This window comes from Pogona vitticeps, chromosome 1, assembly GCF_051106095.1.
Source record: "Pogona vitticeps strain Pit_001003342236 chromosome 1, PviZW2.1, whole genome shotgun sequence".
Taxonomy (NCBI): Eukaryota; Metazoa; Chordata; class Lepidosauria; order Squamata; family Agamidae; genus Pogona; species Pogona vitticeps.
In genome coordinates, this window is record NC_135783.1 from 17,117,332 (window position 1) to 17,144,681 (window position 27,350).

The 27,350-nt window shown below is 42.3% G+C and overlaps 2 protein-coding genes across 2 annotated transcripts in view; both read left to right on the forward strand.

The window, feature by feature from the left end:
• ENTPD6 (ectonucleoside triphosphate diphosphohydrolase 6) overlaps positions 1 to 14,863 on the forward strand; it is a 33,920-nt gene extending 19,057 nt beyond the window's left edge. The window contains exons 6-14 of the mRNA XM_072988173.2: positions 646 to 681; positions 1,385 to 1,473; positions 3,632 to 3,711; positions 5,725 to 5,789; positions 6,866 to 6,967; positions 9,733 to 9,873; positions 12,536 to 12,592; positions 12,805 to 12,917; positions 14,457 to 14,863. Of these exons, the coding sequence (XP_072844274.2) occupies positions 646 to 681; positions 1,385 to 1,473; positions 3,632 to 3,711; positions 5,725 to 5,789; positions 6,866 to 6,967; positions 9,733 to 9,873; positions 12,536 to 12,592; positions 12,805 to 12,917; positions 14,457 to 14,546 (773 nt within the window). The 3' untranslated portion in view covers positions 14,547 to 14,863. The remainder of the gene's footprint in view (positions 1 to 645; positions 682 to 1,384; positions 1,474 to 3,631; positions 3,712 to 5,724; positions 5,790 to 6,865; positions 6,968 to 9,732; positions 9,874 to 12,535; positions 12,593 to 12,804; positions 12,918 to 14,456) is intronic.
• Positions 14,864 to 22,150: 7,287 nt separating this feature from the next.
• PYGB (glycogen phosphorylase B) overlaps positions 22,151 to 27,350 on the forward strand; it is a 45,912-nt gene continuing 40,712 nt past the window's right edge. Inside the window, exon 1 of the mRNA XM_072988217.2 lies at positions 22,151 to 22,884. Within this exon, the coding sequence (XP_072844318.2) occupies positions 22,642 to 22,884 (243 nt within the window). The 5' untranslated portion in view covers positions 22,151 to 22,641. The remainder of the gene's footprint in view (positions 22,885 to 27,350) is intronic.

Consider the following 27,350-nt stretch of genomic DNA (forward strand, 5'->3'; position numbering starts at 1 on the left):
AGTTTGATCCCCCCAACACACACACACTGTGCTTCCTTGAGAAGGGCTGGACTTGATTCTATAAGGTCCCTTCCAGCTCTGAGATATTTTATAGTTAGAGCAGGGAGGGTGAAGAGGGAATAAGTATGTGAGATGTGCAAGTGACAAGAGAAAAATGTAGGCATTCAGTGTGGCTATTTTAGTGTGTTCCTTCCAGTTTCTACACAGCTATTATCATTTGGCCATGAGCTTTCAGCAGTCGTTTCTGTTACCGGGAATGTAGGGCAGGGCTACATCCTGTTAATATGGTGCCTTCTGTTTACCTTCTGCTCTATTTCAGCAGCTGCTGGGGTGGTTTATCACATGACCATTTATTTGTTCACATATCACCTTGAGTATGAGCAAAAGTATGTACACCATACATACTTGCTCTGGACCAGCTAGAGCCAGAGGCAGAAAAACGTTGCTTTGCATGTATTCGTCAAAGGATGAGGAAGTCTGTTTTCTAACAGCAGCGAGGATGGCATTTACAATTAGCTTTTCCTGTAGTGCACAAAGTTTCTTCCTCTATCATTGATCAGTTAAAAAAACCTCAAAAAAAACTAGACATGGAAAATGTGAAAATCTGTATAATTTCTTTTTTTACTTGTTTTTTAAAAAATGTAGGCATCTCAGCATGGATTACTGTCAATTTTTTAACAGGTATGTGTAGAAGTACATAGTATTTTTTTTTGCATTCTATTTTGTAGTCCTTTCTAAATGTGTGCAAATTGGCAATCGTGTATATTTACTTGAAATTCAGTGCAACCGTGTTACTCCTACATAATTGTGAATAATATTCCAGCCTTAGTTACCCGAGGTAAAGATTTAGAATGCAGAATGTGTCTTCAAAATTCTTGTTTGTTATACTGCTCAGTCTGGCATACATGTCAGACTTCACTGGGAACCGCTCTGTACAATTTCTCTTACGAACCAACCTAAAGGCAGACTTGCAGGGCAAATCACAGAAGTGTCTGTTTTTAGCTGACAGACACTTTCTAGGTTCATCACAGTTGACAATATCCCAGTAAAGGGTTAATACCAGAATGATATCGGGCAATCTCAGAAAAATATTTCAAAATCCATTGGGGTGTCTCAGTGTAAGTATTTTCTTTGTTGCAATAACAGGCAGCTTCCAAACTTGTGTTTTCTACCTTATTTATCTGTACAATTAGAATGCAAGCAGGATATTATATTTCCCCCTCACTTTCCCACTGATGACTTGTTCATGTGCCAGAGGGCAAGTGAGAACTATAAGCCCGCCAGTCTGTGATAATATGGGGGAAAGTCAATAATGTGTTTATGCTGACAAAACATGTAGATTTTATGACTAAGTGTTCTTTTTATTTTCTGAAAACTTTTTCAGGTCGCTTAAATGCTCCAGGCAAGAAATCTGTAGGAATGCTGGACCTAGGAGGTGGATCAATTCAGATTACATTTCGGCTAAGCACTGAGGTAGCATGGATGCAAGTCCCTTTTCCCCTTGTGATGAACGATCAGATATTTTGTTGGGGTTATATTTTATTTCAGTAAAGTTACAAGAGGGAAAGATAGGCAGGTGAGATTGATGAGTTGATTAACCTTGAGAAACCCTGAATGCCTCTGAGTAAGATCAGTATAAAGGCGGCAGGAGCAGCAACACATATGTGTGCATGTGTGAGTGAAAGCATGAGCAGAAGAAGAAGCAGACCAGCAGGAGACAGGAAGAAGGAAAGAAGCTTCAGAAGAAGGAAGGAAGCTGCAGAACGAAGCAACAGAATGAAAATAGACTGCCAGGTGAAGTGAGAGACGTCTGCATGGATGAGAGAAAACAGAAAATAAACTGTTAAAAGATTGATGAGCCCTGAAATTACAGAGGCTGCAAGCAACTAATTTAAAAGCAAATAATAAGCAATGAAAAGCTGTTATATCTTTTGGGCTATTAATATTTAAATCACATAAATTTAATGTGACTCATGCTTTTGTAAAATAATAACTTTATTCAAGTTAAGTCTCTGCCATTGCGCACTCTGCTATATACAAAGGGGACTACAAACCCCATCATGTCTTCAGTTTGATTTTAGTCATCAAATGTGATGTTTGAGCATGTGCTCAGCACTTAAGCAGAAGAAAAAGAGTCCATTAGAGACTCATGGCAGCAGTGCTTTCCAAAGAGAAGATTTAAAATGAAGTCTTATTCTTGAGCTAACGTTAAAACCATAGGAGGAAACACAAACACCGTTCCACTAATACAAAGTCACAACAATTCAATAGGAAACACTGACTCAGAATGTGGTCCTACTCTACTTTCATGGGTGAATGGTGCTTCACTATTTATTACAGTAATTTCTTAAGTGTTGTTTAGTGGCATTGCAGAAAGCTGTAGAAAGAGAAGGAAACATAAGGATGGGACTTTCAAGTTAACCAAGTGGGGAGAGGAAATGAAAGAGGCTCTTTCATTTTTGGAGTCTTTCATGGCTTTACAATGGAGAGTCTCTGAAATATGACAGATTCACAATTTTGATACGCAGAGTTAAAAAAAACTTGCATTTCATTCAGAATTCCTCATCTGGGAGGTCATAGGTCTGATGAGTGGTGATGAAATCTGGTGAATCTCACAATGCTGCTCTTTCTCATCCCTACTGTTTTCTGCCAATGTTGCTGCTTAGGATGTAATGTGATGTAAAGTGCTTGCTGCATAGGTCTGATGATGTTTTTTTGTTTCTCAGGCCCTGCTGTTGTGTTGACTGCTTTTGGAGTAGAAGAAAACTGATATAGGAGTACATGAAAGATTTGGGCCCTTTGGGTTGCCAAAAGACTAGGTAGCCAAAAGGACCCCAGAACTAAAGAGGAGTGACAGCCCCCTTGAACCTGAAACAAAAGCAAACCAAAAGTTTTCTCTTTTTATATATTCCTAAAACATGATACGGAGATATATGTCAGGGAAGTATATCCATCATCCAAATGGCCCACACTGCTAATACAGCAAGTAATCATACTTGAATTAAAATTGACAGGCTGCATGGCAAGGTTTATCCCACCTTACTGTTGGAGATAGGATGCGACTATAATTATATTGGCATTGAGCATACCACTGCAGCTGCACACATTTTGGGAATACTGTATGCACGTTTGTCTTCTGTATGTAGATGTTCATATCTCCCTCTGATTTCATGCTGGAGAACGTTGTAGAAGCCATTCAAAGACTCCTTCTCCATCATATGTGAAGTTCCTAAATTAATTAACTACAGAAAATGTCTGTGAGAAGAAAATGTCAAAGGAGAATGCTAAGAAGGCTTGGAAGATGAATTAGAGGAAAATAAACATTTGAGTATTGTAGTTCCAGCTACGAGGTCTGAGCTTCTGTGAACTAAAGTACCGTGATAAAAGAATTGGCATTTCTGCAAGGTGACTGATATGCACTGAACAAGGAAAGAAATGTACAATAGCTGTTTCGCTTTTAAAGAAGGAGGATGCTCAAAATTAATTTTTTCCTGCTCAGTTTTTGTGGTCATGACGCATAACCTAAGGCGCTTCATTTCAATGTAGTCCTCAGGCAGCATTGACATTTCTGTTTTTGCTGTTCTCTGCATGGAATACTCAAGAAGTGTCCGTTTGTGTTTTCTGTTCACAGACAACTTTGAAGAGGTCATCCACTGATCATATCACTTCCTTTCAGCTGTTTAACAGCACATACCAGCTATATTCATACAGGTGAGTTTTGTGAAGCGGTTTATCCTGCATGGTGAGGTGGAGAGAAAGCATTTTAAAATACTGTATAATCATTCAAATATCTATCTCGACTATGTTACTCTTCTGGCATATCTCTCTGGGATGAGACTTAGAGGCACTGTATTATGGCTCCAGTCCTTCCTAGAGAACTCAGAAGGTGGTGCTGGGGACTCCTGTTTGACACCCTGGCTGCTGGACTGTGGGGTCTCCCAGGGTTCTGTTTTGTCTCCTATGTTATTTAACATCAACATGAAAACGGTGGGAGAGGCTGTCTGGTGTTTCTGACTTCAGCATCAGCAGTATGTAGATGACAAACCAACTCTCCCTCACCTTGCCATCTAAAACTGAGGAAGCTGTTTGAGCTCTAAATCAGTGTCTGGTGTCAGTACAGTGGTGCCTCGCTTTACGATTGCCCCGCATTACGACAAATTTGCTGAACGACGACCTTTTTGGTCTAAAACGATGGTCTAAATGGGGGAATTTTGCTTTGCGATCAGTTCCCTGCTTCGGGAACCGATTTTTCGCAAAACGACGTTTTCTAACAGCTGATTGGCGGTTTTAAAATGGCCACCGGGTAATTAAAATGGCTCCCCACTGTGTTTAGGGACGGATTCCTCGCTATACAGGCAGCGAAAATGGCCGCCGTATGGAGGATCTTCGCTGGACGGTGAGTTTTTACCCCATTGGAACGCATTGAATGGGTTTCAGTGCGTTTCAATGGGGTTTTCTATTTCGCTTTACGATGTTTTAGCTTAACGGCGATTTTCCTGGAACGAATTATCGTCGTTAAGCGAGGCACCAGTGTAATGGACTGGATGAGGGTAAATAAACTGTAACTTAATCCAGGGTGTGCTCTTGGTCAGTTGAAAGGCAGTTCAAGGAATAGGGATGCAGTCTGTGCTGGATGGGGTTACCCTTCTTCTGAAAACACAGGTCCACAGCTTTGAGGTGCTCCTGGATTCGTCTCTGAGCCTGGATACCTAGGTTTTGGCAGCGGCTATGAGTGTATTTGTACAATTAAAACTAGTGTCCCAGTTTGGCCCAGTGCTAGAGAGGTCTGAACTGGCCACGGTGAAACATGCTTTAGTTACATCCTGGCTGGATTGCTGTAACGTACTCTTCATGGAGCTGCCTATGGAAAGTGTACGGAAACATCAGCAGGCCTGAAAGGCAGCAGTTGGATTGCTGTGGTTATGGGGATCGCATAAGCCCCTTGTTACAATCCGTTTCAGAGTGCTGATTCTAACCTATAAAGCTCTAAAGAGCTTGGGTCCAAGCTGTCTTAAAGATGTCTCCCATTGTGAGCCTGCTTAGGTGTTAAGATCATCAGGAGAGGCCTTTCTCTCGGTCCCACCACCTTCACAGGTGCGTTTGGTAGGGACGCAAGAGAGGGCCTTCTCTGTTGCTGCTCCCAGACTTTGGAACTCCTTCCCACAGGAGGCCCGAGTGACATCATCATTGCGGTCCTTCCTCAAGCAAAGACTTTTCTCTTCAGGCAAACTTTCCTTCAGTGACTGGCTGTCTAAGTTGGATTTTGAAATGGTTTGTTACGCCTTACTGCTTTGTGTTTTTAGCATTGCTTTTCTTTGCCATTTCTCAGAGTGGTATTTATTTGATCCTTTTCAATATTTGTATACTTGTTTTTAGCTTTAAATATTGCCTTTTAATGATGTAAGCTGCCTTGGGTGCTTTTTAATGAGAAAAGGGGTAAAATATTTTAAATTAAATGAATAAATAAAATTTGGACTTCCAAGGGATCTGCCACACCATGAAGACACCTCTCTCATTTGATAGAAAATGATAACTTTTCTTGACTTGGAGGGAAAAAATCTTTGAAATTCTCTAACATCCTCAAAATTCAGTAGCTGCCAAGTCCAACAGATAATATGTGTTATCTGTTTGAACCCACCTCTGTGTGTTCAACAAATACAACTTAAAAATCAATAAAAATAATTCAGAGTATTCATTTGATCTTGCTTTTATCTGCTTTTCCAGCTACTTGGGACTTGGATTGATGTCAGCAAGACTGTCCATTTTAGGAGGTGTTGAAGGAGAAGCCTGTAAGTGTTGCATACACATTCCTTGAACCATGCGTGTGGGATTTTATATTAAAGCAAAGCAAAGCGTGCTGCTTATATACCGCCCTATAATGCTTCAAGCACTCTCTGGGCGGTTTACAAGTTAATTATGCAGGCTACACATTGCCCCCCAGCGAGCTGGGTACTCATTTTACTGACCTCGGAAGGATAGAAGGCTGAGTCAACCTTGAGCCGGCTACCTGGGATTGAACCCCAGGTTGTGAGCACAGTTTTGGCTGCAGTACAGCAGTTTAACCACTGCGCCACAAGGTAATTAAGTAATTAGTGTTATTTACTTTTGATTTCTGTCATTCACACTCCCAAAGGCTAAGCCGGGGTAGTGACATATTTATAATATTCACTTAATAAAGACTACCTCTTTTGCACTGAAATGTAAGAAAACATGCTATTTTTAGAGTATATATTTTAATTGTATTTTAATTGTTTTATCTTTTTAATTGTATTTTAATTGTTGTAAGCCGCCCAGAGATCTTTGGGTAGAGTGGGCAGCATATAAGATAAATAAATAAATAATCCCTCTTTTTATTTGTAAAATACGTTGGTCAGTTTCTTTACTTGCGAAGTACAGGTATTTGAAGCAGTGTAGTAACAAATACTGTATCAAAACCAGTAGCAAGAAAAATATAAATACACCTCCTTTCTCTACATGTTAAAACACAAGGAAACGACGAACATCACAGAACGAATAAAGCCATTGATTCATCTAGTCCTCATGCAATAGGAGTGAAGTTGTATTGACAACATGCCTTTTGATCAAATGCAACGAAATGTATTCGTGAAGGCTTTCACGGCCGGGATCTAATGGTTGTTGTGGGTTTTTCGGGCTCTTTGGCCATGTTCTGAAGGTTGTTCTTCCTGACGTTTTGCCAGTCTCTGTGGTCGGCATCTTCAGAGTAGTCCAGTCAGGAAGAACAACCTTCAGAACATGGCCAAAGAGCCTGAAAAACCCACAACAACCATGCAAGGAAATGCGTTGTTTATTAGAAACAGACCCTCCGTGTAGTTTCTACTGACTCAGTTTCTTTTTCCTGCTTTAGTAAAGGAAGGTGAAGTACTAGCAAGCCCCTGCTTGTCACCCGATTTCCAAGGCGAGTGGGAGCACACCAAGATACTGTACAAAATAAAAGGGCAGAAGGCAGGTATAGTAACATGGTTAAATCTTCATTTAATAATATGCATTTGTTTCAGTATCTCTGTTAATTTAGTGGGCTTTACAAATGGGCTTTTTGTTTCAGTCTGCCTTTTTTTCAAATGTCAGAGTCTTCATCATGGAAACTGTTCTTCTCTGTGGTCCACTATATCTCCTCTATAGCTAGGATTGTGTGAATAATATTTTGCTTACATCTGATATATAATATTGAGTTTCTGGACTCTTGCCCTACATGCCTCCTACCTTCTTTCAAACAAACAGGGTAATCCAGAGAAGATTGTCACATATATTATATACTGTATCTTAGTGCAGGAATGATCTGATGCAGGAGCAGACTGGCAGGGACAGAAGCAAAGAACTACCCAGGATATGTAACTTCAGTAGGACTTCTGACAAGGAGCTACAGGGCAATTGAATATTTCACTGTGTTGTTTCCTGAGCACACAGCCATATGTCTGTGCCAGAGTGTATGCACATAAAGCTGGTATTTAGTGCTATTTTCTTGCCTGTGGAAAGTCCGCACCCAGGAAACTTAGGAGGAACCAGTTTAGTGCCAGGAATACCATTTTTATTTTAATGAGCTATTGAAATTGGCAGTGGTTAAGCTCTATGCATTTTATCAAATGAACTCCATTTTAGGATATGCTGATGTATTTGTTCTGCAATTTGTTTCTTTTATTCTTTTGGGAGGCAAGTGGACACTGAAAAGGAATTTGAATATAAATAAACTAGCAGAAACAACATGAATTATGTGAAATGAAAACTTAAACCAGCTTGCATAATTTATAAGTTGCGCAATAGTGGGTTTTTTTGTGCAGGCTGAAATCCTCTGGTGTAACTATGCTTGTCAAAGGCTGATGATGTCATCTGCAGGGGGCAATTTTTGGTCACTGAAAACCTGCTTCTGTCCTGCGGCTTTTCCAACTCTTGTGGAGTCCTTTTAGTCCTTGGAGAGCCATGAGCCAGGAAGTGGGAAATCTCTAATTACAGAAATTCAATTGTGTCATATGGCAGTGGCAATTTTCAGTAATGAAATGAGGGTCTGTGATCCCAAAATAATAGAGGAAGTGATGACTTCCTCCTTCCATCCCATCACTCCCATGGGGAGTCGTAAAAGCCACAGGGAAAAAGTGGGAAGGTTTTAGTTACCAAAAGACACCACCTGCTAATGATGGCATCATCCTCCCACAGGTATAAATCATAACAGGATTTCAGCAAGTATGTTTTTAAAAGCAGAGAGCATGCACAGTCCTGCAGGAGGCAGACTTTATTTATAACAGGTTTGTGTTTTTTACTGTGACATCTTCAGAGGTATTTGGATTCAACATTACCAACAAACAGCCATGCAATGTGCATAGATGCACCCAAGTACAGTGGTGCCTCGCTTAGCGATGTTAATTGGTTCCAAAAAATTCATCGCTATGGGAAAACATCACTAAGCGAAACACGGTTTCCCATAGAAATGCATTGAAAACCGGATAATCTGTTCCAATGGGAACAGATTGCCGTCCCTAAGCGAAAATCGCCATAGGAAACATCGCTAAGCGAAACGCGGTTCCCCAACTGAAATGCATTGAAACCTATTCAATGCATCTCAATGGGGGGGAAATTACAACAAATTGAAAAAGAGTCGGAACAAAGTCAAATTAGTTTAACAAAGGGTTTATTAAGTGCACTTATGACTTCAAGCATTCTAAACATTTTAAAACATTTTTAAATGTATAAAAAACAGCCAACAGGAGGCTGTCAAAACCGTTAAGCGAAACAGGGGGACCCAAACTGTCATCGCTATGCAAAGCATGGTCCCAAACATTGCTATGCAAAAATTGCCCATAGGGAACATTGTTAAACGGAGCGCAAGATCGCTCTGAAAAAGCCATCGCTAAGCAAATTTGTTGTTAAACGAAGCGCTCGTTAAGTGAGGCACCACTGTATATACTTTGAGAAATAAATGCTGTCACTTGGAGGGATATTTTAAAACATTTAGCCTTCAATGAAGCTAACGACATGAATCTGACTAAGCGCCGAGAGGCAGTGGAAGACGGGAGGGCCTGGTGTGCTCTGGTCCATGGGGTCACGAAGAGTCGGACACGACTAAACGACTAAACAACAACAACAACCCTAAAGTATGGCACCTTAAGAATTAAAGGGATTTGAAACTGGGGACACTGGTGTTCAATTTAGGAGTAAATTATGAAGAAGAATTCAGGATTACTGCAGTGCTGGGCAACTTCCATGGTCTAAAGGGCCATTTTTGAGGTGGGCTAAATGTTCTAGGGCAGTGGTTTCCAGCATTGGGTAATCCAGGTGTTCTTGAACTGCAGTTCCCCCAAACCCCAGCCAGCAGAGCTGGTAGTGAAGGCTTCTAGGAATTTCAGTCCAAAAGTACCTGGGTTACCCAAGGTTGGGAACCACTGTTCTAGGAAAATAATCCAGAGGGAGATACCTTAATGGGAGCATCCCGGGACTGTACAGATTGTCCAAAGCTAACAGGCTGGATCTTCAGCCAGGAACCAAGGAATCAAACTCTCAACCTCTAGTTCAGTAGCCAGATAACCCAACTCATTGACAAGCCAGTAATTATTTGGGCTGTAAATATATCAGGATTTTGTGCCTCTGTTAAATACTGTTAGTTGACAGTATTTTATAAATTATTCACATAATTTGGTAGACATGCACACACAGCAAACAAGCCTCACATATTTGACCTTCATTTAGTGCTGAATTATCTGAAATTTTTTTTCTCTTTTTCAGAAATGCCTCTCTTTGAATCATGTTCAGATGAAATAGCAAAATTGCTCAGCAAGAAGGTTCACAAAACAGACGAAGTAAAGGATTTGGATTTTTATGCTTTTTCCTACTATTATGACTTGGCTGTGGATGCTGGTTTAATAGGTAAGCATGACTGGTTTTTATAATCATGCAAAGTATTTGATAATTAAGGTTCACATACTTGATGAAGTTGGTTTTGGTGTACAGAAATGCTAAAATAGACATTAATTTCAGTATGATGACTAAGTCCCACATCAATATTTATTTTCAAAACCTTTCTCTTTTTAAAAATATATTTGGAGTTATCCTGTAAAGCAGGGAAGGGGGAACTTCTTCTTGTGGGCCTAATTTGCCCTCTGAATTATCTGAATCCAGCAGATGGGGGTGGGGCCCAGAGAAGGCTCCTTCAACTTAGGAAGGTAAGTGAGTTGGATAGACTCTCTGTTTTATCCTCAACTTTTTGCAAACACAGACTCAAGAACCTTATCTGTTTTTTGCATGGAGAAACTGGAAATGGGCACAGATGTACCAAGGCCACATCAGAGGGAGGAAACTGGAGGGCAGAACTGTGCATTGTGACACCACCTGGCCCATCTGATTGGTCTTGGTGATCAATCTGATTCCTCGGGATCAAAAATATTGTGCCCTCCTACTCTAAAGAAAGACTGTAGATGAAGCTGTCAAGTGAGAGTTTGTGAGATCTGCAGCGGGCAGTACTTTCACTACAGAAAACAGGTGTCCCTTGTTCATGTGGGCTGTTCATCTTGCTTTCTTAATTCGTTACCATTGCAATTAGACCATTGCATTAATTAATTATTCTTTTTTTTCACTTTGAGGTTTTGTTCATTTGTTTTTTCATTTCATAGTAATAGGACACACTTTGTGTCTTGCACTGCTGACCTTCCTGGCTCAGCTTTGTAAAAATATTCCCCATTCTCCTTTTTTTCTGTTTGTATATCTGTCAACTGAGAATAACTCACATGTACATTTAAAGTCAACTGTGGCAGGAGCAGCCCAAGACATTTTGATGCCTGAAGCAGAACAGTGGATGATGCCTTCCCCCCCCCCCCCATCATACAGGTCAAGGCATATAGTACACAAATGAAGCCAGATCATTTTGACACACAAAGCAGGAAATCCCATAAGCATATCTCTCTATGCTTGGTGATCAGCAAAATTTGTTGTTACTGTAATTTTTAACAAGTGGTTGCCTTTCTTGATACTAAAAATGACCTGTCTGAAGTGGCTGCGTTCTGTCTTTGATTAGGGCCAATCTTCAAAACTTAAAACCTAAGAAATGAGTTGATTTTCAAGGCACTACGGGACTCTTCAGTGGGTTTGCTGCAAGAGACTAAAATGGGGTTTGTCACTTATCTGGTCAGCAGTAGCAAACCTTTGAAGAAATGTGGTGTAACAAGTTGGGAGCAAGGGGGATGTACTTGAGCTTCTTCTCCTTCTTTCTTGCCTTTACAAGTTAATATTGTAAACTGACTGAGGGTGCAACAACACTGCAGGAAAAATGTGAGTTGATCCTCTGTGATTCACACCCACGGAAGGTGGGATTTCCTGAGTGAATGCACTGTTGATGTCCAGATTTGCAGGAGTTAGCAAATGGTTTGGAGACAAAATGTGCTTAGTTGAAGGGAACTCTTACCCCATATGCGCAATACATTGTGAGCCGCCCTAAGTAGACTCCTGTCTAGAAGGGCGGGATAAAAATCTAATAATAAATAAAAATAAAATAAATAGGTATTCCTTTACTTCAGATTAGGTGATCCCACTGGCAGAAAGGGGACAAAGAGGATGGCAGTAAATTTAAGCCATGCCTGATGGCTGAACAAAAAAAGATGGAACTAAAAAAAAACAATTCTATAATGGGCTTCCCTGCATTCAGCTTTATGTCGTGCAGCACCAGGCTTTGACTCAGGTTCATCAGTGCCCAGTCCAACATACATTGTGGGGCATATGGCCAATGTAATCACCGCAGGTAGCATCCATTCCCTCCCCCCACCTCCCTGGCTGGATCCCTCACTCCCCAGCTGGCGCACACTCCTCTCCTCCTCTTTTGCTGTTTGACCAGTCTCCAGCAGGAGCACAGGCTCCCCTGCCCTGCCTCCTTGGCTGACCACCCACTCAGACAAGGAGGCATGACAGGCAAGCCCCTTCTCCCACCGGGGCCTGGTTGAACAGTCAAAGAGGAGGAGGAGAGGAGCACGCTCTGACTGGTGAGCGGGTCATTGGCTGGGGAGGCGGGGGAAGGGAACACACAGCACTTGTGGTGCCGTGTGTATGAACCGGTATGAATCTCCAAACTGAGGTTTGTGTCCATCTCTAACATATGGTTGACCCTACTAGGGTTTTCAAGGTATGTGGGATAGTCAAGGAGTAGTTTATTATTGACTCCCCACCGCAGAATTTCTGTGATTGAGGGGACTGAGTGTAGAACTGAACTCCTGGGTCCAAGTGTAAAATATTCACTACAACACATTGGCACTAAGCTATGGTGGAGACGTCACAATATGAAATGTCCCTCCATGTAGAATGCCATATCCTCGTCTTCTGTGTGGGGGTGAGAAATACTGAGTCATGTAAGCCCCCTCTGTCAAACTCAGACACATATCTACCAGCTGGATAAAAACAAAACCACAAGACGCAGCTTGAAACGCATATGGCTTTTAATGTTTGGATAATCATTTGTTAACCATTTAGAATTCCCATAGAGTGTTATACCTGCAGAACTCTTCTATTTCCCATTTTTAAAACTTACTCCCCTTTTTCTCTCTAGATGGTGAAAAAGGAGGGACCCTGGCAGTCGGTGACTTTGAAACTGCTGCAAAGAATGGTAAGCTTTTCCTGCTTGATTATAACCTGGCTTTTGGTTGGAAAGCATCAAAAAGCATTGACTCCAAAGCTTTAGTCCACCAGGGGACCTTGCATGCCTAATAAATAAAGTGCATGCCTAATAAGATAAAGTTCCTATTTCAGGGAAATGGCTGATACTGACAATACCATCTGATTTTTACATCTTTCTTTTTCTTTTTTTGTTCTCCAAAGTGTGCAAATCCATGGAGGTTCAACAAGGAGAACATCCTTTTCTCTGCATGGATCTCACCTATATCAGTTTGCTGTTGGAAGAGCTAGGTTTTCCAAAGAGCCATACTCTTGTGGTAATTATGTTTAACTACAGTATTTTAGATCTGAAAGTAACGTTAGTGTTTTTTTTAAAAAAATCCATATTTTTCTTCCAAAGATGGCCAACAAAATCAATTTACATTCTAACCTAAAAGCATGCTGCTTATACACTGCCCCATAGCGCTCCAAGCACTCTCCAGGCAGTGCTACTTGGGATTGAATTCTGGGTCCTAAGCACAATTTTGGCTGCAGTACAGCATTTTAACCACTGTGCCAGGAGGCTCATAATCTACCATATTTTTTCCATGTATAAAATGACACTTTTTCCTAAAATAGAGGAAAAATTGAGGGTCATTTTATACACGGAAGGCAGCAGTGAGAGGTGGAGACTGAGGCAAAGAAGGGACCTGGCTCAGCTGCCTCTGGCTGCTGCCCATTGACTGCCGCCACCGCCCCCCCCCCATCGCCCCCTCCAGCGATTGTCTCCTTGTGATCGGGCAGCGGCGGTGTGGGACTGAGCCAGTAATGCATCACTATTTGGAGATACTAAAGCTTTCCTCCAGGATAACTTCTAGGAATGGAGTTTGGGGAAGAAGAAGGAGACCTCAGATGGGCAGGGCTTCTCTAGAGATTATCATAGGCTGCCTCATAGGCATCCTTCAGTCTCGAGAGACTGTGGTAACATGCTCTGTAACAAGAAGTGTCCTCTCCAGAGCATGAAGCCTGGGTAAAGTAATATGGAGGATAGGTTGTTACCCAAGCAGCAGATCCCCCCTCTCCACGTTGCTGAAATGGTCCAATGGAAAGACAAGAGCCAATACAACTGGTTGGAGAACCTCTATAGGGCAGGTTAGACCTATGTTCTTAAAGGACAACTGATACTGTAATATTACTTGCACTGTGACTTTAAAATACACAAAACCTCTTCTGAGCACATAATTAAGTCTTCCCATTTTTAAAATGTCAATTAGGCTCTACTGCACAACTTTAAATTTTGCATATTGTAAACAATTTCAAACACTGCAGTTATGTCAAGTAGCTCTGCTTGGTAGAGGAGGGTTTTTTTTAATGGATGATGCTGTGTTTCTCTCTATTCATGTGTTGTAAATTTTTATTTTTATTTTGTATTTGTTATACGTTTTATGTATTTGCATGTTTAATTGTACATGTCTGAATCCCATTCATTGAAGAAAGGTAGGTTATAAATCAGATTAGTAAATATTTTCTTTCTGCCCTCATTATGAAAACCAGGAGCCTAAGGAAGCAAATTTTTTCTTAGTAACAAAGTGAAAATAAGACCAGATCTGAATCTCCACTCTGGTTTATATATTGCAAAGAATGCTGGTTCACATTTGCATGTTCAACATTTTAACTACAGCATAAGTAGATGTATTAAGTGTATAAAGGGTTTATCATGAACGACTAACAGATCACCTAAGATCCTGTGCTTTTTAATGGAATCAGTTCATGGATACAGCTACAGTCATGAAAGACAGATAAATCAAGTGAATATGAGGAACAGCCGAAAGAACTATTTCAGTTTATAGTATCCTTTGCGTTTCTTTTCCTTCTAGCTTGCTCGAAAGATCAACAACACTGAAACCAGCTGGGCCCTGGGAGCAATCCTTCATTACATGGATTCACTTCACAAGTTGCAATATTAGGGCTTTTAGGGTCAGTGGGTGGTAACAAAAGTGGGAGGATATGATTCCACAGCTCTGGAGAAGTTACAGAAATATAGTTCTGGTCAATTTGTCAGACGGGAGACTACGAGTAAATTACTACTTACACAGTGCTACTAACAGAATAAAGAACAGGATATTTGATATACACAAGGACAGCTTTCTCTCTCTCTCTCTCTCTCTCTCTCTCTCTCTCTCACACACACACACACACACACACACACACACACACACACACACACACACACACACACACACACACACACACACACACACACACACACACACACACACACACACACACACACACACACACACACACACACACACGTTTTGGCCTATTTCTGCATGGAACTCTAGAACTCTGGTGCTTTAACTTTGGGAGATTAACATAACAACATTATCTCTGTGATCACACATCCTTTTAACAATATCTGTCAAAAATAATTGGTATTGTTCTGGAAAACTATAGGCCCTGGCAGCTTAAACCAAGACACCATACCAGAGATTAAACTGGATGAATGTAAATACAATCTTCTGATTTACAATGAGAATTTGGTCATATTCTCCAATTACCTTGTAGTCTCTGTGAGAACAGCACACCAAACAGACCTTGGCCCTTAACATTAGTATAATGATGCTAGTGTCAGAAATAAATGCAATGTTCTGAATTTTCTTTGATTTCTTTTAATACTTGTTAACTAACTTGATGTCTGCTTTGTAACACTGGTTTGGTCAGTCAGACTCTTGCTAATACGTATTGCAACTTGCCATTCAAACACTGGGTTGTCGGTTCTTGAGAAGCTCCACCATTAAAGTACTGTACTGGGTTATTTTGAAGGTGGGTTAAAGGCTTTCTTTATAAGCTGAAGTCAGCTGGAGTTTTTCCATTGACTTTGGCATATATTTTTTTATCTTGTGGTGCTAACAAATCCCGAATGTTAAGAGGCATCTGATTGAAGGCACGAGAGAGCTATGTATAGAGCTTTGGAAAGTTGTTTGTTTGTTTTTTTTAACTTTTGGCACCCAACTCCCAGAATTCTCCAATCAGAACAGCTGGTGCCGGTGGCCATGATTTCTAGAGCGGAGACTCTAGGTCTTGAAATCCAAAAAGGTAGCTTTTCCAAGTTCTCATCAGGTATCCGCCTTCTGCAGATACCTGTGTCATCATGTATCTCACAGATACATAGTGGCTGGGGCAGGTATCCTAATGTATAAATGGCTCCTAGATGAGTCCTCAGTCTTGAGCTTGTATCTGAAACCTCTGGAGGTAAATAACCCAGAGTATAAAAGAGATATTAAAGGAATTTAGATTATCTATTGGCAAGTTCTCTTTAAATATCAAAACAGAATACTGCCTCTTAAAAATATATATGTGAGACTCTTTGGATCTGGATTTCATTCTGCTTATGGAATGTGGAGCTTTGTGCCTTGTTTTTTTTTTAGTCTGTCTCATGATGCCACACAGAACCCATTAGCTAGGGATTTAAGCCAGTAGCCAAATACCATACGTAGATTAGCCTGGCTGATAGATCTAGTCAAGACAGGGAGTTGGAAGTCAATTTCTAATATGAATATCTCTCTGGATTATTAGTTAATTGTGTTTGTGTAATTGCATTACTCCATGCATAATTTCCTAATGGTCCAGGCACTTCATTTCCCTTCCTTCTTTCTTCCCATTCATTGACACCCATTCTCACTTCCGAGTGGCATAATGAATTGTTTCTTTCTTGCCAGAATTGCCAGCAATTCTAACATTTCAAGCAGGTGGTTAAACAGCATAGATGGAATTTTGCTAAAATACAGTATCCATAGGGATCAAACAGCCAAATTGTTGGGGGCACAGCAAAAGCTAGATTGTGCTTTACAATTACTCACTGATCTTTACAATTATTCACTGATGGGTGAAACACTGGGTTAAGAGAGCAAGCAGATCTCTCATAGAACGTATTCATCACGCAAAGTCTTGTGCAGATAGCGTCCCCATGCCTGTATCAATCATCTGATGCTTTCCTTCCCATTTTCCTACCCCAAAATGGCCTGTTTGTTTGCTATGCACATTTGCATCCATTTCACTAAGAATGGTTATATTTTTCTGGAATGCTTAGGTAATACTTGGTGGGTTCTGAAAGGAATCAGCTGCATGCACTTCTTGCTTAATTTACTTTCAGATTGTATGAATCTTTAGCGTTATATATATATGTAAATTTGATAGGGAATGGGGAGGTTTACAAATCTTCTTGGGCTACCAAGGGGAACTCCTTTAAAAATGTTCTTGAAGTGCCACTTCATATGAACATTGTCTGCTTTGTGAATAATTGAATGTATCATTGATGCACTGAGCAAGGGTTATAAAAAACTGGCCAAGATTAAGGGCAAAAGCATGTGTGATTGTGTGTGTATGTGCATGTGTGTGCCTCACTAGGTACCTTGTTGGATGTTTTTAAAGGGTGTCTGCCGCAAAGGAAGACACTTGTTTTGTCAGAATTGCAACATGTTGCCGATGTTGCCATCCCAATGAAAAGCTGCCCTCTCTGTTGCTAAGAGCTCTGCAGGTGGGGAGTAACCCTTGTGCTTTTGCTAGAGCTTTTCAGCTAACACAAGGTGGAAGAGGATGAGGACTGCAGTGGGAGAGGCAGGACTTAACCATTTCCTCCTTGTCTGCTGCCAAATTGTGCCTGCTGCTATTGTTTAAAGACCTGACATGGTTCCTGGTGACACATTTAGCATTATACGTAGTTTGTCTCTAAGATGGAAAACAAAACAGGGGGGCTGCAGTTCTATCAGCATACTGCACTGATTACATGGAAGCAGTTCATGAAGGAGAAAAAAGACATAGATTATCCAGTAATTTCAATACATCTGGTACTGTAATCATGTGTATTTAATACTGTATAGTACTTCATCTTGCAGCTTTGAAGAATCTGATTAATAAGCCACTTTAAGAGTGTCTTCTTCTAAGCACAAAATCTTATGGGGGAATAAGTCAAAACTCTGGGAAAACTCTGCTAGTATTTGATTGTCATTGCCTTGTTCACTTGAAGCAGCATGTGTCCAAATATATTTCAGAATTTAAAAAAAAAGAATTTTATTCTCATTAAAAAAATTTATTACAAGAAGACCTTTTGTGCTGTTGAGTATTTCTTATGGTTTATCATCTTCCTGGCTGTAGCAAGAGGGAGAAATGAGACAGCTCCACTACCACCATTGATTTATCTATAAATAAATACTCCTATATTATTTGTCAGCAAAAATGTCACTTATCAAACCTCTTTGCTCATCCTTTATTGGCATGTTAGGGATCATCAACTGAGTTTTTGTTATACAACTGAAAAGGCAGACCCATGCAACTGTTAAGACCAGCTACAGCTCTTGGTAAGTAGATCACACTGATATTACAAATAAACATACTTTAGGATTAGAAGATCAAGTAGTTTACATAGAAACCCCCTGTAAAACTCCAGTGAGTTGATTTTTAACCAGGTTTAGAGACCTAGGGAAGTTTCTCAAAGCAGTAACATGGCAAATGTTCTGCTAATTAGTTAAAAAGGAAAAAAGAAGATGACTGAAGCAGCTGTTGGGAAGAAAGGTCAAGGATTAAAGCTAAATCAAACAACAGAGGCTGGGGAAAGACAAGAACTGCCTTGAAAAATAGGTTATTAAACAGGGCCTACAAATGGAGAGAAGTTAGCTCCCCTCCAGAGTGTCATTTTGCTTTGGTTGCATATTGTGTTTAGAAAAGCAGTTTTCTTGAGGCTGAACATTCAGAACAAGGCATCTAAGTCCAACAGAGTTAATAGGGCTTCATCATTAACCTGCATCTCAGAACAAGCTTTGAGCAACAAGGGGTCTTCCAGAAAAAGTATTTTTCTCTGATACCTGATTGTGCATAGTGATTATATCAATATTTTTTCTAGTATCCCAGTGATGCTTGCAATGCCAAAGGCTGACAAAAACTGAAACTTCTTAAGTTTTCTTGCCAGGCATGGTTGTTTCTAATCCCTCAGCTTTGTGACGGGGCAGACGTTAGCACTCTGGCAGCCTCTCAGTCAAAAAGCTCCAATATATTTCTCAAAGTACAAACAAAACAAAAATACCTCTAGAGCAAAAGTCTCAAAAGAGAATTAGGTCCCCCCCCAAAAAAAAAAATTGTTCAAAGAGGTTAAGATGTTCTTTAGAGATCAGCAAATGGATTGGAAGTGGGTGGAAGTTCATTGCACGGTCAGATTCCCTGCTTAAACGCTCTTGGTTAAGTACAAAATCAGCAAAACCAGTAGAAAAAGAAAAGGATTGGCAGGGAGTATGTTTGAAGAATTTTTGGAAGTACTGCATGGTTTTGCTTTGCAAAGAAGAGGTTTCAAAAGAAGGTCTTTTTAAAGTACCATGAAACCCATCAAGTCCCATTCTCCGGGAATAAAGCCCATCTGGGAGAATCCACAGCTTTCCTTTTGTTACATCTCAAAAGTAACTCAGTAGCTGAAATCCTGCTCTGCAGCTCTACCTGTGCAGTGGGAACAACAGCAGCAGCAGCCAGGCTTCCTTTGGCAATTTCAGGGTGCATCCGACTTTGTTGCATTGTGTAGGAGTCGTGTGCATCCCAAAATGGCCAAAGCAAACCTTTAATCTGCAGTGGTTTCCCACTCTTTGCAAGCAGAGCGGTGCAACCAGATTTCAGCCAACAACTAACAGAATGACTGACGTACTAAGTGGAATACAGGTGGATCCAAGCCAGTATCTGATATGCCAAGAAAATAAAAACAAAGGACACAATTCAGCCAAAGCTTTAGTGCTTAACACTGATTCAATATGCACTTTTTAACGAGAAGATCACACACAAAGGTCAGTGTGGAATTTACTCCAACCTAAGTACAGTAGGATATTTGCATTTGACTTATACAGTACTGTATTTCAATCTCAGTTTTGCAAAATCGTTTTCTCTTGCCACAGTTATCCCAGTTTCCCATGAAAATAACTATCACTTTCACCAATTGCGTTCTGCCTTTGACAAACACGGCACCCATCAATTAAAATTTATTTACTATAAATGGGTTGGACTTGAAAGTGTCACAGAACTCTGTTGATCTTCTTCCAACTGGTAGCTACATTAGAGGTGTGGAGCTGAGTCAGATCCACCCTCAGAATCTGGCCAGCAACAGCATGCCTTGAATGTCCCCTTCTTTGGCACCCCCTGCCAGCTTCTGGCTGGCTCATAGGTATAGCGTTATGTTGTGGCTACATATATTTGCTTGCAATAATGGGGATTGCTAGCTTGGCACTTTACTTTGTGAGCCATCCAAAACCCTTTGCCAGTAATGCAGAGGGTTCCAGCTATGAGTAGAGTTGGGACAGTTTCTCCATTGTTTATGGAAGGATTTGCATGCAGGGGGGGAAGGGACCTCTTGTCGGAAAGTCAGGAATACTTTGTCTACTCTTGTTTTGTGCCACCTTTCCTTCTGTGCCCATCTTATATACACTTGATGAGTCAGACAGTGAGTCAGGAGGATTCCTTAGGGCATCTTAAGGAAACAGGAGGCTCTACCTTCAGAAGCTCAAGTCCCTTTCTTGCACAAGGTGTTCCCCTACAGACAACTCCTGGCACTCTCTGGCCATTGCTATGGTCTCCTAGATCAAATGCAGCATTGTTTGTTGACACTTTGCACTGTTGGAAGCAAGCCATTATATTTTGTAAGCCAGATGGAGCTGCTGAGAAATAACAAGGAGGTATCAGCATAATGGGGGGAAGCCCATGGTTTATAGAACTTGTTCCTCCAGCGGGATAAAACAACAACCGGCCCAAGCTAAGCAAATCAGAACTGAATGTACTCAGTGTAACCGCAAATCATACACATGCACACACGCACACAAACAGACCACCAAAAAAAAGAATGGATTAAATGCCCTGGAGGAGAACATGGCTAGCTGGAGTACAGCATGGGACTCCTCCCGTGCCAACATGTGGCTACAGCTCCTGTTAAGAAGGAAGTTAGCTGGCTTGAATATTTATGAATAGAGAGGTACACAAAAATAAGATTGTAGTTTTAAAATGGGAGAACCCGATAAATCTGGAGAGGTATACAAAAATATTTGTAAATTAGAAGAAAAAATGTTTTAGAATACATTTGAGTGGGAAATAAAAAGCCTCCTAAAATACCCCTACCTAAAGATGGGGGGGGGGGAAATCATAAATCAATATATATATAAATGAATAAATAATCGATCAATCAAGTGATGAAGGTAAATAGCTCAGCTCTTAGAGATCCTACGGATAAATGCTGGCTCTACAGCTTGGAAACGGGGATAAGCACCACCCCCTAGAGTCGGACACGACTGGACTAAATGTCAACGGGAACCTTTACCTAACTTACTGACTGACTGAAAGTTTTAGACATGGGAGCTTCATAATCGTCTCCCAGGGAAGTCAAATACAAAGCCTGCCAACACAGGTGTCCCGCTGGTCCCTTCCCACCAGCCCAGTCGCTCACAGGGCTCCTTGGCAAGCGTGCATGCCCAGCAACTGTGACATCGTACCAATGGTGGACAAAGTCCTGTTGGTGCTGCCTTGCCTCTCCCCACAGCTGACCACTCCAGCAAGGAGGCGAGAACACACGTCTCCCTGCTCCGGTGCTGAGCGGTTCGCTGAGGGGAGAGGTGGGGCAGCGCCAGCAGGAGTACATCCACAATTGGCGCGATGTCACTGCCGCCAGGCACATATGTGCTGAGGAGCCCAGTGAGTGGAGCAGGCTAGTTCTGGGGGGCAGGAATGGACCGCCACGACATCTGTGCTGGTGAGGCTTCATATTTGTCTCCCCGGGAGATAAGTATGAAGCTTTCATGTCTATTTTGTATACCATCCAACTTAGTGCTATGCAAATTCCCCTCAATTCCCAACAACTACCAGTCAGTTTCTGGGCCCCATTCAAAGTGCTCGTGGTTACCTTTAAGGCCCTATGCAGCTGGGGTCCAGGCTATCTGAATGGTCCAATCTCCCCATATGAGCCTTCTTGGCACTTAAGATCATCCGAAGAGGCACCTTCTTGTTGGTCCCATCGCCAGCACAGACATATTTGATGGGGACACGGGAGGGGGCCTTCTCTGTGGCAGCTCCCAGGTTACCTAACGCTCTCTCTGGGGAGATCAAATTGGCCCCTTCTGTTTTATCCTCCCGTCCATAGCTCAAGTCCCACCTTTTTACGCAGGTTTTTAACAATCATGATAGTTTTGATGTTTACTTCCTTCTAATTATTCAATCGTATTTAAATCAGCATATAGTTTCATTGTTTTTTTTTATGTCTAAGTTATTATATGTTTTTACTATTTTAACACCGCGAGCCGCCTTGAGTCCTCTTATGGGGAGAACGGCGGCCTATAGTAAATGAAACAAGCCCACAAATCATTAATTAATTAATCAAGAACGAAAGACAAGCAAAGGAAAACATTAAATAATAAGAAACCGGGAAAATACCCCAGCACGCTTCTTGTTTCCCGTCCCCACCTTCCAGGTGTATCATCTTCTCCCCCCCCCCCCCCGCCGCCCATCATCTGTATGTTTTCCAGTCCAACGGGGCGCCCCCAAACCCCCTCCCAACAGCGGCTTCGGGACACCTGAAACCTGACACACACACACACACACACACACACACACACCATCTGCGGCTCCTCCTGCCCGCCGCTCGGGCCCGCCCTGCCGGAGAGGACCCGCCACCCGGCTTCCGCGAAGAGCCAAGAAGCCGCGGCGGCGGCGGGCAAGGCGGAGGCGAGCGCGGGGAGCCTGGGGCTTGTTTTGAACGCTGCCTCCTCTCCACAGCGCAGGCGCTGCCGCAGCGAGCCCAGGGCCAAGAGAGTCACACCAGGAGGAGGAGGAGGAGGAGGATCGCGACCAGGATCGGGGCGCTGCTGCTGCTGCTTCGCTCGCCTCCCACCCACTTAGCTCCGAGCCGGCGAGCTCTCCTGCGGGGCGAAGCACCTCCACCCCGACCCTCGGCCTGCCTGCGCGTCCGCTTCCCTCCAGGAAAGCTGATCCCACCCGCAAAGCCGGAATCCGCGCCCGGCAAGGGATCCTCGTCCTGAGTCCGCCCGGATGGCGGTCCCCTTGACAGACAGCGAGAAAAGGAAGCAGATCAGCGTGCGGGGCATCGCCGGCTTGGGCGATGTGGCCGAGATTCGGAAGAGCTTCAACCGGCACCTCCATTTCACCTTGGTCAAAGACAGGAACGTGGCCACCCCGCGCGACTATTATTTCGCCTTGGCGCACACCGTCCGCGATCACCTGGTGGGCCGCTGGATCCGGACCCAACAGTATTACTACGAGAAAGACCCCAAGGTAAAAAAAGGGGGGGGGGAATCGGTCCTGCACTCCTTTCCTCCCTCCTCTCCTCCCGATCCAAAGGTACCTCATCTTGCGTGCCTTTCCTTCTCCCTCCTTCCAAGAAGGCGCAGGCAACCGAAAGGTTACCCCCCCACCTTAGGTTGGCAAACATCCCCGGCTTCAGAGGTGAAAAAACCGCGCCAAGAGGAGGCCATACACGGTGTGGAAGTCCCCCCCCCTTTGCTGGCCAAGATGTGTTTGTGTGTCTTTATGTGTGCGCGCGTTTTGTCCACGCTGCGGTTTTCCTTGCAGGGAAATAGTGCGCCAAAAAGCTCCTGGACCGTGGCGAGCAAGAGCCAGGAAGGAATCTGTCCCAAGGCAGAGACATAAAAGGCCATGAAATCAATGGGAAATCTTTCCCTCCCTTCCTCACGTAGGCACATGATGGTTTTAGTCAGTATGATTGGAGTATACTGTATATTTCAACCCCCTCAGAGTTTAGAAGGAAGGAGAAATAGATTTCTGAGAGGAGAGAAGCAAAGTGTATTAAAATTTAAAAACCAGGGAAATTTGCCAGTGGCTTGGAGAGATGTCTAAGCTTGAAGCCTTGGTTCTGTCATGTCAGGGTTTTTTATTATTATTACTTGAGGCTATGAATGGCTATAATGATGGCTGTTGCAACTTTGGGGTGGGGTGTCCAGGGGCTGATTTTTTATCGCCTTGCCTTAAGGGCTGCTTGGAGTGCCACAAATGCCCCCCCCCCCGGGCTGGAAAATGAACAAAAAAGTAAAGAGGTAAAGGCCACTTGTGAATTTAAAATAAATTGAAGGAGACAGAAACATCTTTAAAAGGTAAACCAACGGATTCTGGAGGCTACGAGGAACAGCAATACACTGTTTTCTTTTGGGGAAGTTTGGGGTGTTGGAGAAACTTCCACCCCCACCCCCAGGGTCTAATCTGTCCTTCTAGGCAGCTGTTGAATCACCACCTCCTGAGAGGCAACATGTGTCTGAATACCAGTTACTGGGGCACACATGTGAATGGTGGTGTTGAATGCCCAGTTTTCCCCTGTTCTGGCTGAATAGCTCAGGGAGTTCTCAGGTATCAGAGGTTGGGAGTTCAATTCCCCGGCTGTGCCTCCTGTGAGTAGAGCCAGCTTGTGTGGGTCTTGAACAAGCTGCACAGTCCCAAGGCGCCCCCAGCAGAAAGGAATGGTAAACCACTTACTGGAATACCTGAAAGGGTTGCCATAAGTCAGAATTGATGCCACATTGTTATTATTTGCAGTCTTCTAAGAGGGGACAGAAACCAGATAAGATTGGCTTTATCTTCTTCTATGTAGTCTGGCAAGTCCCTGCTTGCAGTCTGAAGTGTTACACCCCCATCCGTTAGCCTCTTCTTCAGTGAAAACAAAGCTTAGGAATCTCATTTTTTGGACAACATCTCTCTGGATCCCCCAACCAGCAGTAGTGCAAAAAAAAAAAGTCAATGTTTTCAAACTCTCTTCGAAAAGTAAGGATATCTGATTGAGAGTAGGGTGGCCTACTTTTATGTTTTAGTGCAGTTGTTATTGCTTCTAAGCCATTTTCCCCCTTTGTGAATATATATCTGTGTCATGGCCAATCCAAAATAAATTAGAAGTCTCTCAGCTATGTTTGCTGGTTTCCAGGAGATGTCACTCAACCCACAGGCGTTGTGATGTGCCTTATTCTGCAATTTGGGCAGTGGCTTTTTCCTCTCCCATGACAAAACGTAGCCTTTCCTGACTGCACACCAATTACAATCCCCCCCACCCCCTGTAACCTACTGGATGTGATGGAAGTTGTAGTCCAAAACATCTGGAGGTCCCCAGGCTAGGGAAAGGTGGTAACTGAGGAAAAATCCTGCAGAATTCTGACAACTGAGGCTGTGGCCTAGTTTGCGTCTATGGTTGTGCTCTCTTTAAAAGCAAGAGACGTTGTTAGTGTGTGTGTGTGGCGTGAGATGATGTGGATTTTCTTTGGTAGCAGCAGGAGATCATTTTAGTTGTTGTTTCATTTTTTAAAAAATCCCAATGGATTTGGATGAATTACAGACACTTCTTCAGTAGAAAGGTAATATTCTGACAGAAAGTACCTGTCTTAAGAATCTGAAGCCTCCAGAAGTGCTTTAGAAGAAAGCAAGGAGTGGCATGCTGGATTTCTCAACGAATATCCACATTTTCCATAGCCTCTGTATGACCGAAAACCAGTGATATCCACAGAGCAGGATTTTAATCTTGAAATATATGGGTAATCGCAATCTAAACAGCATAACAAAAGCAGGACTAAAAAAAGAAAGAGAACTATTGTGTCACTTTTACTGCTAACAGACTGATTTCGGTATTAGTTTTCATGAAGTACAACGTATTTCCTCGGACACAGGAAGCACAAATAAGTCTCAGTTTATATACAGAATGTACATGGTGAGGGCTTGAGTGGTAATGCCTCTGAGTCTGGCGACTAAATTACCCAAAGTGTCCCATCATTCAGCTTCAGAAGCACTGATGAAGGAGAATCTGCTTGAGAGACATGAACATTTTTGTTGTTGCTAAGCGCAAAACCTTGGGAAAGGAATCAACTATGAGTTCCAAGTAGACTATAGCGGGGATAGCCTTTCTTTGTTGTGTTGGCTTCCATTAAGGCCATTTGACAATCTTTATTTCTTTGTATTCACAAGGACTTTCATGGTCGGGATCTAATGGTTGCTGTGGGTTTTTCGGGCTCTTAGGCTGTGTTCTGAAGGTTATTCTTCCTAACGTTTTGCCAGTCGCTGTGGTCGGCATCTTCAGCTGATCTCACAGGCATAAATACTCAACTCCCAAGCCAACTACACCAGAGCACAGAGTCCAGTCCTCTGAAGACGCCAGCCACAGAGACTGGCGAAACGTTAGGAAGAACAACCTTCAGAACACGGCCAAAGAGCCTGAAAAACCCACAACAACCAACTTTATTTCTTTATTTATTCCATGAATTATGGCCCATTTGTCCTTCAATGAGATGAAGATTACTTACATTTGCACCATACTTTACCTTAACAGTAATTCTCTGAGGTAAATTGGGCTGAGAAAAACAGAGAGAGAGGGAGAAACTGACTCAACGTCATTTTACAGAACTTCATGTTTCTAGAGGGGGAAACTTTCCCAAATTCCAATCCATCATTGTAACCACTGCCCTACACTGCCTCTCAGTAGGAACCATAACAAGACAACTGGCCATTGGCTAATTTCTCTTCCCCAGATTTACCGAATCCTTGTTTTTCTTTTTTTTCAAATCATCTGGTGCATTAGTGATCTTTCCTACATTTTAATAGCAATGCAGGAGATTTTTCCCGTTGTCCTGTATTTATTAGGAAAGCAGGTGACTCCCTTCCAATGTTCTGCAATGTTCTGAGAGGATGATTTCTCCTAAATCACTCTTTCCACACCCCATTAGTTTTTATTGCCTTTTCTCTATTGTCTCCAGCTCAGCTTCAATGAGATCATCATTCACTGTTAGCTGAACACCACAGTGGCTTCTTCCACGCTTCTCTGCAACACCAGGCAATTCCAGAAGAATAAGAATATTTTTTTTTTGGTGGGGGGCAGTGGGGCTAGAGAAGGAAGGAACACATAGTAATGAAACTCTAATCAGGAACATGCTGGTATTGTGGGATAATTACAGCTATGAGGGGATGGGCTTCCACAGGAATTGGGGGAAAAGTTGTCCAAACCTATAACTGTTTTAAAGCCTGACACCTTTCCTCGTTTGTATCTCATGCTGGATGGAAACACATTTCAAAGACAATTTCTTCCAATCACAGGCGAAACGTATTTGGGAAATGTAATAACAAAACAAAACAAAAAGAATGCGCCCCCCCCCACATATTTCTCAATCTGAATTTTGAACTAGATGGCATTGTTTGTGTCTTTATAAACAGCTAAAGTTGGTGCAAGGAAACTGACATATCTATATGGAACTATTATATTAACGACTAATGTGGCATTGGTAATCTGCATGGCATAGTATAGAGCCATCTCCACCGGAATGTTGCTTGTTCATTTCGCTTATGAGAGGGGAATTCAACGGAGAGACTAGAGGAATAGGGCAGAATTAGTTAAGAATGAATGAAAGCAGTTGAAATGAGGACAGAGGAGTTGGAAAGGAAGACGTTTGAGGAAGAGATATGAAGGAAGAGGGAAGTGATACATTGTGAAGGGATCTGTGAGATAGAGCTTGACATTTAGGGGTCAGAGAGTAGCAAAGTCCTTTGAGAGCAGGTGGGTGAGGCTGAAGATAACAGAAGTAAGACATATGTAGGACTATATGTGCTCTTTCCACTCCAGCTAGCATGCCCAATAGTCACACTGGCTGAGGGATTCCGGGAATTTTAGCCCAAAAAACTATATCTGATGTAGGCCACCTTTTTCTTGTTCTTTTTCAGCACAGAGCACAGGAGGGTAGCTATTTGCTGTCAATATGCGA